The sequence below is a fragment of the Schistocerca americana genome, chromosome 1 (genome assembly GCF_021461395.2).
Source record: "Schistocerca americana isolate TAMUIC-IGC-003095 chromosome 1, iqSchAmer2.1, whole genome shotgun sequence".
Classification (NCBI taxonomy): Eukaryota; Metazoa; Arthropoda; class Insecta; order Orthoptera; family Acrididae; genus Schistocerca; species Schistocerca americana.
The window spans coordinates 90453484-90470364 of record NC_060119.1 but is presented as its reverse complement, the minus strand read 5'-3'; the positions used below and the strand labels follow the sequence as shown (position 1 = coordinate 90470364).

The 16881-nt window shown below is 44.7% G+C and overlaps 1 protein-coding gene across 1 annotated transcript in view; it reads right to left on the bottom strand.

Annotated features, from left to right (window-relative positions):
* Positions 1–704: 704 nt before the first annotated feature.
* The window catches only part of LOC124548699, a 63640-nt gene continuing 47463 nt past the window's right edge, over positions 705–16881 (bottom strand). The window contains exons 4-5 of the mRNA XM_047125187.1: positions 3042–3224; positions 705–892 (exon numbers count right to left, since the gene is read on the bottom strand). Of these exons, the coding sequence (XP_046981143.1) occupies positions 847–892; positions 3042–3224 (229 nt within the window). The 3' untranslated portion in view covers positions 705–846. The remainder of the gene's footprint in view (positions 893–3041; positions 3225–16881) is intronic.

The window sequence follows — 16881 nt, the reverse complement described above, 5'->3', positions numbered from 1 at the left end:
TTTAATTGGTAGGAGGAGGACTGGAAATTGAAAGGTATCTGGATTCCAGTGCTGAAGAAGGTGCGTTGTCTCCCACAACAGGGTGACAGCAACAGCGTACGACAGCTACTGGCACTGGCCAATTCCTCTTCAGTTTTCAAAACATTTGAAGTCACGCCTCTGCTCGGGAACACTTGGTAACAGAATTTAACATCAGTTAGTAGCGAGCCAGTGCGTGCATTTCACTTTCGAATAAGTTATAATCTCTCTAGACGATGTCTTCCACAGACAGCGTCGAAACGCTGGGTTCCAGCAGGACATTCATCTGACCACAGCATAACAGCCCGGACGAGCACCAGTGACGTCACAGCCAGCGGCGCGGCTGTAAGCCACGGCGGCACAGCAGTGATTTACCACTTGACAATGGACGAGGAGAGCTCAGTCGAAAGACTGTGGAATTTTAACAACCTTACGCGGCTGGAAGCCCGGGAAGATTTTATTAATTTTATTAAGAACAGCATTGTTTCTAGAGTGGGTGACTTTTGGGATAGAAGGTGTATCGTATATGAAAAGTGTAAACGGGTTTCACAGAGCATTTATTAGCGACAACACTATTAATTGTGAAGATGTATACAGGACTTGTGTGGCTGTACAATTAATGTGAGTGATGTGCAAGTTAGCAGGAGGACCTGCTGATGCGGTCTGCACCAGCCGAGGTCGTAGATGTGGAAGGCGAAGGCGCAAGCGACGTGCAGCCACGTGTAGTTGTGGCTGACCCCGCGGTAGTACGTGAACTCCAGCAACCTTATGACGTGGTGTTGGAGCGTCACTGCGCTGCCGGGGCTGCGGTCGTGTCGTGGTCGTTGTCTAGGTCCTCGTGACTGGCGTGGTAGTAGATGTGGAGTCGACGCAGCTGAAATGAGATACACCGACTTATACTAACAACACTGAGGACCGGCTCGCATAGCTTGACAACCACCGCGATAGCTTGTGTTAAAGAGATGAGTGAGCCAGACACGGATCGAAGCCACGGTGTGGGTTAACGACCGCTGGCCTGGTACACCTGTAAGCCATAGTGTTGTCTTCCAAGCTCGTTTAAGCTACTGCAGGGCTGGATCGCAATGTACGCGACAGGAGATGAAAATATGATCGACGTGCAGTTAAAATACAGTATCTGATCAAACGAACATTAATGCTACGTGTGTCCATGCGTCGCCTTTATAACAGCCTGAACTGTGATTGCGCTTTCATTGACATTCGTCGTAAGAAAACAAAGAGTTAACTACAGTCATACGTCTTAACAGAAAATTCTGAAAAGCTGTACTTATATTTAACGAACGTTTATGTTTATGCATCTTCTGAAACATGTTGATTAGTTTTTTCGGTATAGTTACTGTTGTGTACATAGTTCCGTGTACTCAGCGCGTACACAACTTTCCCACTAGAGCGCGCCCCGCTAAGCACAACAGCGCAGACGCAGCGCTCGTCCGTCTCCGCTCTACGAGATGGCGCTGCCAAAAAGACGGACCAAATTCTGCTTCCGCCGATCCGCGTATTAATATGTAACGAAGCCAATGAGATTGCTGCTAACGTAGAACCTTTTCTCCTCGCGGATCACACTCGCGCAATGATACCTGAACGCTCGAGGTATTATAACGAGTGTACAGACCTCCGATTAGTCAGCCTGCATTAGTCTGCATTAGTCTATAGTCAAGTTTCTGTCTGCGCCTAATAAGATTACCGTATTCCTGTACATAGCCATGAAGAGAAATGTATAGACACTTTGTCAAGTATCAGAGATATGTGGGAATAAGATTAACGTACCAAGACCAAAAGAACTTCAGATTGTCAATTGTACATAGCATCCAGAACCAAGTTAAGTTATTTTTATGCTTGTTATTATTTTAATAAATGTGTGTGAAAATTAATCAAGTTCTGTTTAAAGTTGGTCACCGTCAATCTGCTACTCTAAGCGTGCAAGTGGCATTTCTATCGTCTGACCTAACGGCAGAAGATAAACACGACACGATAAGACCACGAGACATATTGCTGACACTCGCCTACTTCGTTAGAGCAACAAGTCAAATAATCTGATGGTGTGTGTACCGAAAGTCTTACAGTACGCACACCACAGTTACAGAAATAAATTAGTTCTCTTGGCTTAGTGTTTTTGATATAAAGATTGTTGCCATGTTGGATTACACTTCACCTTTCACTTTCTCGAAAGGCCTTATTTAATTAATTATTCTTTCGACAATTTTAATGCCACCTGTCATCTGGTGATAATATTTGCTTCTCAGCATAGTTCAATAGTCTCCTTCATATATTACAATAAGTTTCCCTACCAAAGCCACGTTAATTATATGTCCTAGAGTGTTCCACCAACCCGTCCTCTCTCCTGGTAAGGGCTTCCCACAGATATCTTTCCTTCTCTTTTCTTCACAACACCTCTTAACTGCGAATGTAACCTGTAGTTTTCTTCCATGCAACTAATTTACCAGTGTCTACCAATATGTACAATTTCAGGAGTTCTACCAGCATTACATTTCCTTATTGATCGTCAGTCGAACGTTTTTCTCCAAAAAAGTTTCCTTAGGTTTAACTAACTTGCTTCTGACGTTATATTTGCTTAGGATATCCGGCTTCCTCGGTAAGAGAACTCTTTACTTTTTCGACTACTGTATCTCCCCAAGTTTTGGTGATCAACAAACCGCTGAACTCTTTCCGATTTTCATCTTAGCTCTATTTATCTTATACTTAGATTCTGTGATAATTCGGCTGCTCATTCGAATGAAATGGATGCTAACAGTACAACGACAATAATATTGATATTAATAATAATAATTAATAATAATGATGATGATGGTTCCTGGTCTACCCAAATGAGACAAAAATTCAAGACCGAGATAATTTTATACATGAACGCTGCCAAACAAAACTTCATAGCGAGTTTTACTCCTGACTTGCGTTCCTGTGTAACAGCTAAACCAAAATTTCGTCAGCGACATTTTCTCACCTTGCCTTCGCATTGGCTCTTGTATGCCGTTCGAATGATAACTTACCTATTCGTTCCGGGGTCGTACACCAGTCCGTTCCCGCACTTGTAGACATCTGGGACCAGTATGTCATCGTTGTTTGTGCAGACGTAGTAGATGTTGGGATTGGTGGCCACGGCTCCAGACTGGCCCTCACGGATGCAGGGTGGCGTGGGACCGTCCGTGCAGACCGAGTCCGTCGTCCGATAGCTGAAACAGAAAGCGCACCAGCTTGTGGAGAACGCCGTCCAGGCGCACTCGTGGAGTAGCGATACCTAGTCATTAAGAGGCTGTCTCGATTGCCCAAAAATACACTAGCGGAAAAAAATTTCGCAGCACCAAGAAGGATTTGTGCGACACAAACGAAAGTTGGAAGGCATGTTTCTACACTATGTGATCTAAAGTATCCGGACACCCCCCAAAAACATACGTATTTCATATTAGGTGCGTTGTGCTACCACCTGCTGCCAGGTACTCTGTATCAGCGACCTCAGTAGTCATTAGCCATCGTGAGAGAGCAGAATGGGGCGCTCCACGGAACTAACGTATTTCGAACGTGGTCATGTGATTGGGTGTCACTTGGGTCACACGTCTGTACGCGAGATTTCCACACTCCTAAACATCCCTAGGGACATGTACAGCAAAAAAGCGTACAGGCAGACCTCATCTGTTGACTCACAGAGACCGCCGACAGTTGAAGAGGGTCGTAATGTGTAATAGGCAGCCATCTATCCAGGCCATCCCACAGGAATTCCAAACTGCATCAGGATCCACCGCAAGTACTATGACAGTTAGGCGGGAGGTGAGAAAACTTGGATTTCATGGTCGAGCAGCTGCTTATAATCCACACATCACGCCGGTAAGTGCCAAACAACGCCTCGCTTGGTGTAAGGAACGTAAACATTGGACAATTGAACAGAGGGAAAACGTTGTGTGGAATGACGAAATCACGTTACACAATGTTGCGATCCGATGTCAGGGTGTGTGTATGGCGAATGCCCGGTGAACGTCATCTGCCAGCTTGTGTAGTGGCAACAGTATAATTCGGAGGCTATGGTGTAATGGTGTGGTCGTGTTTCTCATGGAGGGGGCTTGACACCTCTGCAGTCGCAAATGTTGGTTCTTTCGGGTCAGTGGAATGCACGCTCCATGGTGTCTGGCTCGGAGCTGTCCTTAAAGTAACCGATTTGTACGAGGTGCATTCAAGTTCTAAGGCCTCTGATTTTTTTTCTAATTAACTACACGCCAGAAATCGATGAAACTGGCGTTACTTCTCGACGTAATCGCCCTGCAGACGTACACATTTACACAACGCTGACGCCATGATTCCATGGCAGCGGCGAAGGCTTCTTTAGGAGTCTGTTTTGACCACTGGAAAATCGCTGGGGCAATAGCAGCACGGCTGGTGAATGTGCGGCCATAAAGAGTGTCTTTCATTGTTGGAAAAAGCCAAAAGTCACTAGGAGCCAGGTCAGGTGAGTAGGGAGCATGAGGAATCACTTCAAAGTTGTTATCACGAAGAAACTGTTGCGTAACGTTAGCTCGATGTGCGGGTGCGTTGTCTTGGTGAAACAGCACATGCGCAGCCCTTCCCGGACGTTTTTGTTGCAGTGCAGGAAGGAATTTGTTCTTCAAAACATTTTCGTAGGATGCACCTGTTCCGTAGTGCCCTTTGGAACGCAATGGGTATAGATTACGCCCTCGCTGTCCCAGAACATGGACACCATCATTTTTTCAGCACTGGCAGTTAACCGAAATGTTTTTGGTGGCAGTGAATCTGTGTGTTCCCATTGAGCTGACTCGCGCTTTGTTTCTGGTTTGAAAAATGGCATCCACGTCTCATCCATTGTCTCAACCGACGAAAAGAAAGTCCCATTCATGCTGTCGTTGCTGTCAATATTGCTTGGCAACATGCCACACGGGCAGCCATGTGGTCGTCAGTCAGCATTCGTGGCACCCACCTGGATGACACTTTTCGCATTTTCAGGTCGTCATGCAGGATTGTGTGCGCAGAACACACAGAAATGCCAACTCTGGAGGCGATCTGTTCAACAGTCATTCGGCGATCCCGCAAAACAATTCTCTCCACTTTGTCGATCATGTCGTCAGACCGGCTTGTGCGAGCCCGAGGTTGTTTCGGTTTGTTGTCACACGATGTTCTGCCTTCATTAAACTGTCGCACCCACGAACGCACTTTCGACACATCCATAACTCCATCACCACATGTCTGCTTCAACTGTCGATGAATTTCAATTGGTTTCACACCACGCAAATTCAGAAAACGAATGATTGGACGCTGTTCAAGTAAGGAAAACGTCGCCATTTTAGGTATTTAACACAGTTCTCATTCTCGCCGCTGACGGTAAAATTCCATCTGTCGTATGGTGCTGCCATCTCTGGGACGAATTGACAATGAACGCGGCCCCATTTTAAAACAATGTGCATGTTACTACCTCTTTCCAGTCCGGAGAAAAAAAATCGGAGGCCTTAGAACTTGAATGCACCTCGTAAAAGTAAGTTGTGTTACTGCGGTGCAACTGCTCCTCAGATTGTTGCTGCAGATGCAGTACAATGAGCCACAGCCATACGCCGAAGACGGTGGTCTTCCCTTTCGCAAGTGCCACCTGGCTATCTGGAGGCCTGTCTCCTTGCGTCGTACATTCTCGTGATCACCGCTGCCAGCAGTCATGTACAGTGGCTACATTCCTGCCAATTCTTTCTGCAGTATCACAGAAGGGACATCCAACTTTTCGTAGCCCTATTAGACGACCCAATTCAAACTCAGTGAGGTATTGATAATGGCGTCCTTGTCGCCTTAAGGCTTTCATGACTCACATAAACCCACAACGTCAAATCTCAAACGTAACTAACGCTCACGACCGTCACAACTTGTACTTAAAGCAAACTTGATTTGCATCCTCATACTAACGCTACTAGCGCCGCTCTTACGTGACTGGCACGAAATTTGAATAAACAGCATCTTCCAGATGTCCACTACTTGATCAAAAGTATCCGGACACCTGGATGAAAATGACTTACAAGTTCGTGGCGCCCTTCATCAGTATTGCTTGAATTCAGTATCGTGTTGGTCCACTCTTATCCTTGATGACAGCTTCCACTCACGTTCAATCAGGTGCTGGCATGGTTTCTCGGGGAATGGCACGTTTGGCTTAGCACTAACTGTCCTTCAGGGAGAAATCATCTAGCCTAGTGAATGTAAATCAAAACAGGTCGATTGAGGGAAATAAATCGTATGGCCTGAAATTTTTGAAGAGCGGAAGTTGGAAGAACCATGAAAACGTACTAAAAGTCCAAAATACTATCCAGTAATGGGTGGGAGAGGGTGGGAAAGGCATGTGTAGGCGACGGGCATTTTTCTGCAATAGCTCGAAAACTGTAGGACTAGTATTTTGTGCGATGCATAGGACTGAAAAATCGCAGATTATAAAAAATACTGTAGCAATTGTGTTAAACTATTTTTTTTTGAGTGAAGTGGGTTGAAACTAAATATTAAATGTCTGTACCACATCTAGGTGCAATAAAGCTGTATTAAGTGGTAAAATGCATTCTGCGGTTGTGACCGAATTGAGGGTAGAAGCACGAGGGAGGCCAGGTGGTCGGGAATTTGGCTTCCCTTCTTTGTGTTTTGCCCCCTCCCAGAACGCCGTCCAGGTCTCTTCTGCGAGCAGACAAAATATCTTCACAGTACTTCTGGAGTTACTTTCAGTTTAATAAGTGAGTACTTACTTGCAGTCATTATGTCAGGTTTTACGTAAAATAAGTTCCTATAAACGATGGCCGAGAAAGCTAACCCTACGTAAAGTTCGTGCGAACGGGTTATGCGCGCTGGTAAATGCAAGTCCTTTAAGAAAAATGGGAAAGCGGAAGGTTTCAGGAACAAAAAACGCGGTGGTGTTAATTCTTGTTGCAGAAAGCAGAGCTGATTCAATTAAAAGATTTGTGAGAGAAGCTGTTTCAAAGGAACAGCCTTCAACGTCACATGTCATCCCACGTTTCCGTTCAGCAGAATTGGAAATTGATGGCAAAAGTTCCTTTTGTGTGAAGAGTGGTGACGATGAATTCTTTGATTAACAATGAATAAGTGTCTAACAATTGCGGCGAAAGGTTTACAGAATTCGATCCTTCGTTTATGTCAGTACAATTACAGTTCGTGGACAAGGAAGGAAGGATGAACAGGGAGACACTATCCGACGACGACGTATCTGATCTGACAAGCTGCCGGTAGGAAGTTTCACAAGGGCGATAAAGAGGAGATGCCCTTAGGATAAAGGAGTTTCTGAATCAGTGGTGGAGGAATTAAGATACAATTAGGAAAATTACGACTGTCAGTTGGCTTTAGATGAGTTGTTGCATCAAGTTTGGGAAACAATATCTCGCATAAAACGAATCAAGGACAGAATATCTGTTTTCTGCACTTTTAGCACCAGAAAAACCGTTCATGAAAAGCTCCGTGGTTTCCAGCCGGGTGACAGTATTATAAAATCGCGCCGGATGATGATTACTATGCCACTCGTCTAAACGTCGTGGTTTTATAATACTTCGAACACACTGGAAATTCAAGAGCTTTTCATCAGTTGTATAAGGCGAGAAAGTATACATTCACAGAAGAACTGTTGTGTGCTTTCATACCTCAGGTGAAAAAAATTTGATCGATTTGTAGTAGTCTTCAAAGAGCAAAGACGAACAGGCAGAAATGGAGAAAATTGTAAAAGCAATTGCCACAATAAGCAAGGAAGAGACTGAGTCACTGACGTGCGACAATTCTGCTTTTCTACTGTGTCACATTTCCTGTAATGGGATGAGGAAATGGTACCTCTTATACTACCTGTCTTCACGAACTGCATTTCCACGCAAGAAGTGCAAAACTGAAAATAAGGCGACATCTACTCGTGTATCCTATACCCTCATTACTGCCATTAGATCTCGATCATCCATATTTCCTATTATACATGCTGCCATTATCTTCATTCACAAGAGTTTTTGATCATAGTTTCATGACTCTGTTTCCTGGTTTGGGATTCAGTGGAACTTATCACGAAGCTCAAAGAATGGAACAGTCAACGAACTGAAGAGCCTACCCCAAGTTCAGTTTTCTGACATCATGCGTTCTACATTATCGATTTCATTTTCTGCGCTATGGATGGCTATTTTTAACTTTCACAGCATCGAGGAAGTTGGGGGAAGGGGGCGGGGAGGGGGGTTACAAATACATCACCTTAGCCTCAGATTTTCCATAACGTGAAGAGATACAGAAGCTTAAATCTGCTCACTGTAGCCCGCCAAGGTGTTATGGAACTTCAGATATTTCAGTATGGGACAAGCAATGCGTTAGGGCAGATTACTGTTCTAGACATGTATATGATCACCCCCATTCCATCTGACATATTGACATTCTCCTTGATACAGGGGCTGAACAAAGATATGAGAACACCGCGCGAAATGGATGATTGAACGTAAATGCAGATGCTAGCGAAGCCTGTAGGTGGCGCTGCTGTATTTGACCGTGAACGGCCCTCAATAAGTTTCAAGCGTCAGTCGTGGTCAGAAAAGTCTTCTGTGTAGTTGTGAGTTTATTGTGTAGGAACTTAAGTGCATTGGAACATGGCCAGATTCTTGATGCCCGTATAGTGAGTGCTTCAGCAACCAAGGTAGCCGAAGTGTTTGGTGTTTCTGGACGTACTGTATCGAAGATTTACACCGCACACAGGGAGAGAGGTAAAACATCATTCTCTAAGTTGATACGGCCGAATGCGTGTGTTGAATGATCGTGACAGAAGATCACTGAAGAAGATTGGGAACGAAAAATAAGAGGACAACAGCTACAAAATGGTTCAAATGGCTCTGAGCACTATGAGACTTAACATCTGAGGTCATCAGTCCCCTAGAACTTGGAACTACTTAAACCTAACTAACCTAAGGACATCACACACATCCATGTCCGAGGCAGGATTCGAACCTGCGACCGTAACGGTCCCACTGTTGCAGACTGAAGCGCCTAGAGCCTCTCGGCCACTACGGCCGGCCGACAAGAGCTACAAAAGTCACTGCAGAACTGGAAGTCACACTCGCGAACCCTGTCGGCACCAAAACAAAACGAAAAGAACTTCATAAGCTGAGAATTCAGGGCGAGCTGGAATTCCAAAGCCACAAATTAGTGTTACAAATGCGCGTAACAGGTAAATGTGATGCCAGAGTCATTAAACCTGGGGTGTTTGGATCAATGGAAGAGAGTTATTTGGAGGAGTTTTGTTTCACACTGTTTCCGATCTGTGGTCGCGTTTACGTATGGCGTGATCCGTGCCATGCGTGAGATGCAAACAGCTTGCTCTCAAGAGTGAAACATGACTGGGGTTCGTTGATGATTTGGCCAGCCGCATCGGTGTATATCCTGCAATGCCGTATTACTGCCAAGGATTGTCTGACCAATTTGGCTAATCAGGTCAATCCCATGGTAGAATATTTGTTCCCCAACCGTGATGCTGTGTTCCAACACGACAGCGCCCCTGTTCACGCAGCTCCCATCGTCGAAGGCTGGTTTTATGAGCACGAGGACCGATTGTCACATCTACCCTGACCACCGCAGTCAATCGATCTCTATGCCATGATCTATTTTGAACAGAATGGTTCGTGATCGGTACCCATCTCCACAATTGTTGCCTCTTAGTCCAGTGGTGGCCAGCTTCTACATGGAACAAATCGAAGCACAGGCACTGGACTCGGCGACTTGCAAACCTAAGGTGTGGTACAGGTACGTCGATGATACTTTCGTGGTGTGAAGCCATGGTGAAGAACAGCTCGGTGACTTCCTAAGACACTTGAACAGCCTGAATGGCAACATAAAATTTACCATGGAAGTAAAAAAAGGACAAAAAACTGGCATTTCTAGATGTTCTGGTCACAAGGGATAGCGAAAACCTGGGATACGTCGTGTATCGAAAACCGACACACACGGACCGTTACCTGCACAAATTATCAAACCACCACCCAAGACAGAAAAGAGGCATGATTAGTACGCTCGTAACGAGAGCAGGACGAATATGTGAGCCGCAACACCTCAAACGAGAAATGCAACACCTGGAAACTGTCCTGAGGAGCAGTGGGTACTCCACAAATTATATTAGAAGTGTAACAGAGCCAAACACTCGGCGAAGTAAGGAACCAGAAAAAGAAATGTCGGGTACGGCCTTTCTGCCCTACATTCCCAGAGTGACGGACAGAATCGGCCGTATATTGCGCAAGCATGGCGTAAAGACGATTTTCAAACCGACAAGGAAGAACAAAGAGTGTCTTAGATCGGCAAAGGAGGAAAGGGACCCAATGTTGGGAATTTGCCGCATACCATGCACATGCGGAAAAGTTTATGTCGGAATGACAGGACGATCAATCAACACCAGGATCAAAGAACATAAGCGACATTGCAGGTTGGGGCAGGTGGAGAAATCTGCCATGGCAAAGTACGCACTGAGTGAGACCGACCACGTAATAGAATTCGCCGACAAGGAAGTTCTGGCTGCAGAGAAGCACTATCACACACGCTTGCTCAGAGAAGCTATAGAAATAGAAAAACACGCGAACAGCTTCAACAAGAAAGAGGAAAGCCTTAAGGTAAACCGATCCTGGCTTCCCGTACTGCAGCGAACGACCGTCGCAGGTAGCAAGAAGAGAACCGCACCGGAAATGACCGCGGAGAAGCCCTCGGACGTTGGCGCCGCAAGATCGGCTTCAGTTCACCACCAGCAATGGACGGTGAAGCCTTGACAAAGCCAGCCACTCGTGCTGGCGAAACGTCAGTAAAATCATTTTTGTTCAAATGGCTCTGAGCACTATGGGACTTAACATCTATGGTCATCAGTCCCCTAGAACTCAGAACTACTTAAACCTAACTAACCTAAGGACAGCACACAACACCCAGTCATCACGAAGCAGTGAAAATCCCTGACCCAGCCGGGAATCGAACCCGGGAACCCAGACGTGGGAAGCGAGAACGCTACCGCACGACCACGAGCTGCGGACAATCATTTTTGTCTTCACTCTGTACAAGCGAAGACGAGACGTCTCGAATGCTGGCCATTGCCAAAGCGACCAGGACGTGGTTGTGATGCCGCTGGCCTGGCGTAATTCTGAGCCGGTGTCTGACAGGAAGCTCTGGGATTTCAGGATCGGGCGCCTATCTGCGCCCGGGTCGTTACTAAACTAATTGATGATTTTATTTGTCGACGTCAGTCGAATACAATGTCTGAATGGGCAGGGAAAGAATGAAAACCGAAGATAAAAAATTGCGGGTAGTAATTTTTGTAAACTGAACTGTGTCTCAAAGCTGAGCTTCCTATGTGTCTGAAAATGAATACATACGAGGTGTGGATATTACCAGTTTTGACTTATGGCACCCTGAAATGGACTTCCAGTGCAAAAATTATTCAAAAACTAATGGTCACTCGACGAGCGCTCGTGAAATATCTATGTTGTGGATTACAGGGAGAAACAGAAGAACAAGCAAAGAGATCAGGGAATAGATTGTCGTGGAAGACATAATTATGACTTGGACGAAATTGAAGTGAAGGTGAGTGAGATATATATCCAAGTGAATAGATAACAGATGGACGAAATGAACCACGAACCAAATGAACGCTTATTGCTAAAACTGTAACGCACCGAGACATCCAGAGATAAGTGCAGTGGATGTCAAACGGCAGCTAATATTTTGCAATTAGTGCAAGTAACCTTTACCGAGGCCAAAATACCTATTGTACCATATGTTGTAAGGTGTCAGGCAAATCCAACACCTTCCATGAAAACCCTGACATGATAAGCAAATCCAGTAGTATGTCACATAGCTCCGAATAAATCGTGACATTAAATTAACCAAAGTAATACGAGTAACGAGTGAGCAAATGGAATACCACAGACTAACACAAGAATGCCTAAATGCATGTCATACCTTCCCACCGTGAGACATACGCAGTTCCGAGGGGAGAAACGAGAACAGAAGCCGAGAGCAGAACCGTGTTAAGCTAGAAGGCCCTACGATAAGGGACGGACCCCCATGTCGCCAGCTAACCGCTAGGACCACAGTTTTAGCGCGAGACTTTTTCGCGTCTCTGTTACGTCAGGACCACCCCCCAGCCCATGTTAAAAGCTAGAGCCCTCCAGAAGAACAGTATAGATCTTACGATAACACAAAAAGGGCCACACCACCCGCAAGTTTTTAGCGTGAGACTTTGTCGCGTCTCTGTTACGTCAGGACCACCCCCCAGCCCATGTTAAAAGATAGAGCCCTCCAGAAGAACAGTATAGATCTTACGATAACGCTAAAAGGACCACACCAGCTGCAAGTTGTAGCGTGAGACTTTTTTTGCGTCTCTGTTACGTTGCCAACTTTAAAAACATTGCCCCACCACGAAAAGTATAACGTTTCTCATTGGATAGACAGAATTTTTGTAGGGGGAGCTTAAGGTTAATATTGAGACCCTGATTGGTCAGATGAAAACACAGCCAGATAGTTTTTTTTAAACCAACTTCGGTAAATTGTAGTAAGTAGAAGTTAGGGGGGAGTTGCTTCCGAGACGGCGAGGTGAGCGGAGCTGTGCTGCCCGCCGCCCCCTGACGAACACCGACAAGGTAATGAACGCACGTGATGCCGCATAACAGCGCATAAAGCTTCACTCAGAACTGCAGAAGTCTCATCTGTTACAACCCCTTTTTGCGTAATACTAGTGTCGATCGTCAATTAAAGCTCACGGTGTTCACATTTGCCACTTGAAGTAAAAATCTGAAATGCGATGAGTTTTCTGTTATATAATTATTGAGAAGCCACATCAGCTACTGTAATTTGCGACAAGTTAGATAAGTAATTAAAGATAATTGAGGGTCACTGTAGACCATTTTGATAGTTTTCTCGTTTGTGAAACTTAATTTAAACCTAGATTATAGATGTGATATGGTATAGGTCATCCTTCGATCCATTGTAGAACTTGGGAACCCGTTCAGGGAATATTCGTTCACATTTTTGTTGAACGCAGTTGGTTTTTATCATCCTGTATTAAAACATTTCCTTTCATCAATAGTGCAATTTATAAACAATGTTTTGTGAGTAGAATAAAATTTCCAATGGTAAACTTAACTGCTTTTTCGACGTTATTTTACCAGGTAACTAAAAATAGGAAAGCCTTGAACCCCTTCCGCTAAATTTAGTTATTATTACGATTCTTTTACAGGGAGTGCAATGGAGCTGACGCTGAAATCATTAAGTATTTGGTTATATCATCGCTAGTCTCACTGAAATCTTCTGAATTCAACATGTTATGTGTGGTATGGCGTCTCCTTACCAGCAACAGGTCCCAGGTTCAAACTAGTTAATTCCCTAAAAAACACGCTCAGAGCGTCGTTGCGCGAAAGTGGTAGGAAGACACGATATAGAACAAACAGACACCACACAGAATGTTAGAATGTGTGAAATCTTATGGGACTTAACTGCTAAGGTCATCAGTCCCTATGCTTACACACTACTTAACCTAAATTATACTAAGGACAAACACACACACACCCATGGTTGAGGGAGAACTCGAATCTCCGCCGGGACCACCTACTGTACCAAGAAAGTTTATTTTGTAGATTTGGTTTTGATTTTTCAGGTAAGGATGTTTTTGTATCAGAAACTTGTTGAGTTCCTTATTATGAGTCATTTGTTTTGCACAACGTAATCGTGTAATAAATACGATTGTGTACGGCTTACAGCGGCCAGTGTTTTGGTACCCACTACCAGAACGCAAGGGAATTTAATAACATGTGAGGCACTGTGCCGCGTCGAGGGGCACGGTCGATTTCCCCACCTCCAGAGCGTCATTTTGTATGGAGTGTTTTTGCTGTGGCCGCAAGAGGGTGGAAATGCGAACACGTGATTTCTGTGAGCGCCAATGAGGCTAAGCTGGTGGAAAAGAGGTTGGTAGGGAGGTCAGCTGCTGAACGGAGACGAACGAGCTAAGTGTGGACAGAGCCACGAGCGCGCGGCAAGAGAATCCAATGTGCTGTCAGCCGCACGTCACTACTGTCTGTGCGGGGTGTGGCCACTGTGTGGATGCAAGAACCTGGTGGAGGAGTTGGTGTCTTTTGCCATCCGGATGGACAGTGATTCCAGTTGGGGAAAAGAAAGGGGCTTCTGCATATCAAGAGGAGCACTACCTCAGTGCTTTTGCAGCTGACGGTTGCGCATTGGTGCTTTTATAATTGATAAACGTGCACGATGCGGTATACGAGTGCTGTACTGGGTATGTTTGCTAACAACACATTCTGTACATAAGTCTGTGGTTGACGTGTCACAAATGTGGTTGTTTATTAGTGACACACTGGGATGTGGGTCTGTGCACTATAATGGGGAGCAGTCCTGCTTGTTAACTGCTCGATGTGACCATGATTATTTGTGATAGTACTAAACCAAAATATGAGTGTGGCTACTGGGAATTCATGTAGTTACTTGCTCTCTGTGACTAATTAATTGTTTGTATTACTGTATACGAATTTACTAAGATGTATGCATAGGTGGTTTGACAGAGCATTGTGTGTGACTTGTTGTGGCAGCTATCTGGTCACGGTGGTAGTAGTAGACCATTGCGCAGTTGTCTATGATCCTAGCGATGTCCAAGAGTTGTTTTTCCATTTTATGTTTTACTACTGAAGTAGTCCGAGAGAGATTAATACTGTTTACTGCCGAGCACAGTGAATAATAAATTGCTTATGTCTAAGACGATTCGACTCGCTTTCCGAGATGGTATATCGTTGCCTACTGGCGCAATCCGTCTTCCTGTCGCTCCACCGGATCGCGCTTCGATCGTCTTGTAGTGGGCTCTTTGATTGAAGGAAGTTGGACGCAGGTTGCTGGACGTTGGGGCAGTGACAGAGAGGAACGGGTGGCCAACTGCGAGCCTGCAATTACGGGGCTTGATTAGCATTCGCTCGTGCAAGTGGGCGGCCACTTGTACGGGGCGTTTTTGGTGTGGAGTGTTGGGTTCTACACTGTTGCGCCTTGTTGACTACCCGGGTTTGTGAGTGATCGTCTGCTGATGTGCGCGCCGTGATCACGTTGATTTTCCCGAGTAACCGCCCGTTCTACCTTATTTTTGAGTAAGTGGATTTTGGCACCTGTGCTCCGGTGCTTGACTTTCTCCCGTTAGTCTGGTTTGCCCTCTGTTCTCCGTCACTCTGTACTGTAGCTACTAAATTCGTCCTCCCACTATCTTTGTGAACGCCCCTTATGCATATATTTCAGTGTATTTAAATTGTGTTTACCTTTTATTACAATTTGTTCAGAATTTCCTTGATCTTGTCATTATTGCTTTGTCCTGAAATAAATTTGGTTGTAATGTATTCTAGGGCGTATATTAGTGACCACTGAGGTCGAATATGAGTCTAAGCTTTAAGGTGCCAAGTCCTTTCTTGCCCGACTTGCGTATGAATTGTAACAACGGGTGTGGTCGTGACAAATCAACGCCAGAGGCCTGATGAATGTTGGCTCGTTTTCTGTACTCAGTCTGGTAGGCTTTAGTGCGATGCAGCACTTCTCTTAAAAGAAGGTATTTGTTTTACTGTTATATATTTTATTACTACTGTGATCTTGTGGTTAGGTATTAGCGCCCAAGCATTTCTTCTTACTTTTAAGCTTGGTAGAGTGAATTTCATTTTTTTGGGGGGTGGGTGGGTGGGGGGATCTTGTTAATAGTTGGCTATTTAATCAAATTAATTCCTTTGTTAGGTCATAACTGTTACATGAGTAACCGATTAATCTTTGTTTTAATCATGCAGTCATTGTAACACTTAGATTTGGGCGGCTTCTTGGGCGTCGTTTTCATGTAGTATTCTTGTCGGGCCTTGGGATTTACTTATTTGGCGCTCACACTTGCATGAATTGTATGTCCGCTTGTTCGCCCTCGGCTTCCCAAGTTGCTCGTAGCGTTGGAGCTGTTGGCTCCGGCGTGTTATCCATTTCACGGCGATTAAACGGGCGTGGCTAGTCTACGTCGTCTTTCAACGTGTGTGCGGTGTGGCGTTCCGCCTCTAGTCTTGCGGTAGCCACTGGGGCGGTGCGGCCTCGTCGCTTACCACGGCTTCTCTCTAAGTTCTTAATCTTATGGCATTCGGACTTAAGTTTAAATTAAGGTGTCGGCTACCCCACCAATCATAGCCAAGCCTCACCTCTCCCACCCCGGCATTACCTTGTATTGCTGCTTGATTTGAAGATCTTCCAATTCCTGATCTTGGATTGCTGTAAATCTTAAAATCGTTGTTATGTTCTGAAATTTAGTGCCCAAAGGACTTTCCAGATCTTTGTTGTAAGACAGGACATGTAAATTTTAAAAGATTGTCAAATGCTGAACTTGTAAAATTTTGAATATTGTTACCTTCCTAATTGAAAGGTTGCTAAACTGCTAGTGCTAAAAACACCCTCAAATTATTTTAATGGTAATCCTGAATTTGTGAAAAATGTTCAAAGCAGGGACCACTTTCCTTGTTTGAAGCTTACTATCTGATCCGTTTTCAAATTGTTATGGTAATGCTCTGTCTGTGATTGTAGTGAAGTCAGATTTGGCTGGTTGAATTCTCACGGATGCCTAAATGGCTCTCGAGCTGTATTTTTATGAATGTTAAACTTGTTATTTTAAAGAGATATTACTTATCGTAAAAAGCACGAAAAAAATTTATATGTTTGGTCATTTTGGTTCGTCGTCCTGGATACTACTTGTCAGTTATTACTGATTTATATGTTATTGAATATCTTATTAAATAAAGGATTACCAACTATTGTGAAGCAACAAATGGCATTCGGTAAATCAGCCTGCACCTTCCTCCCGCCCGT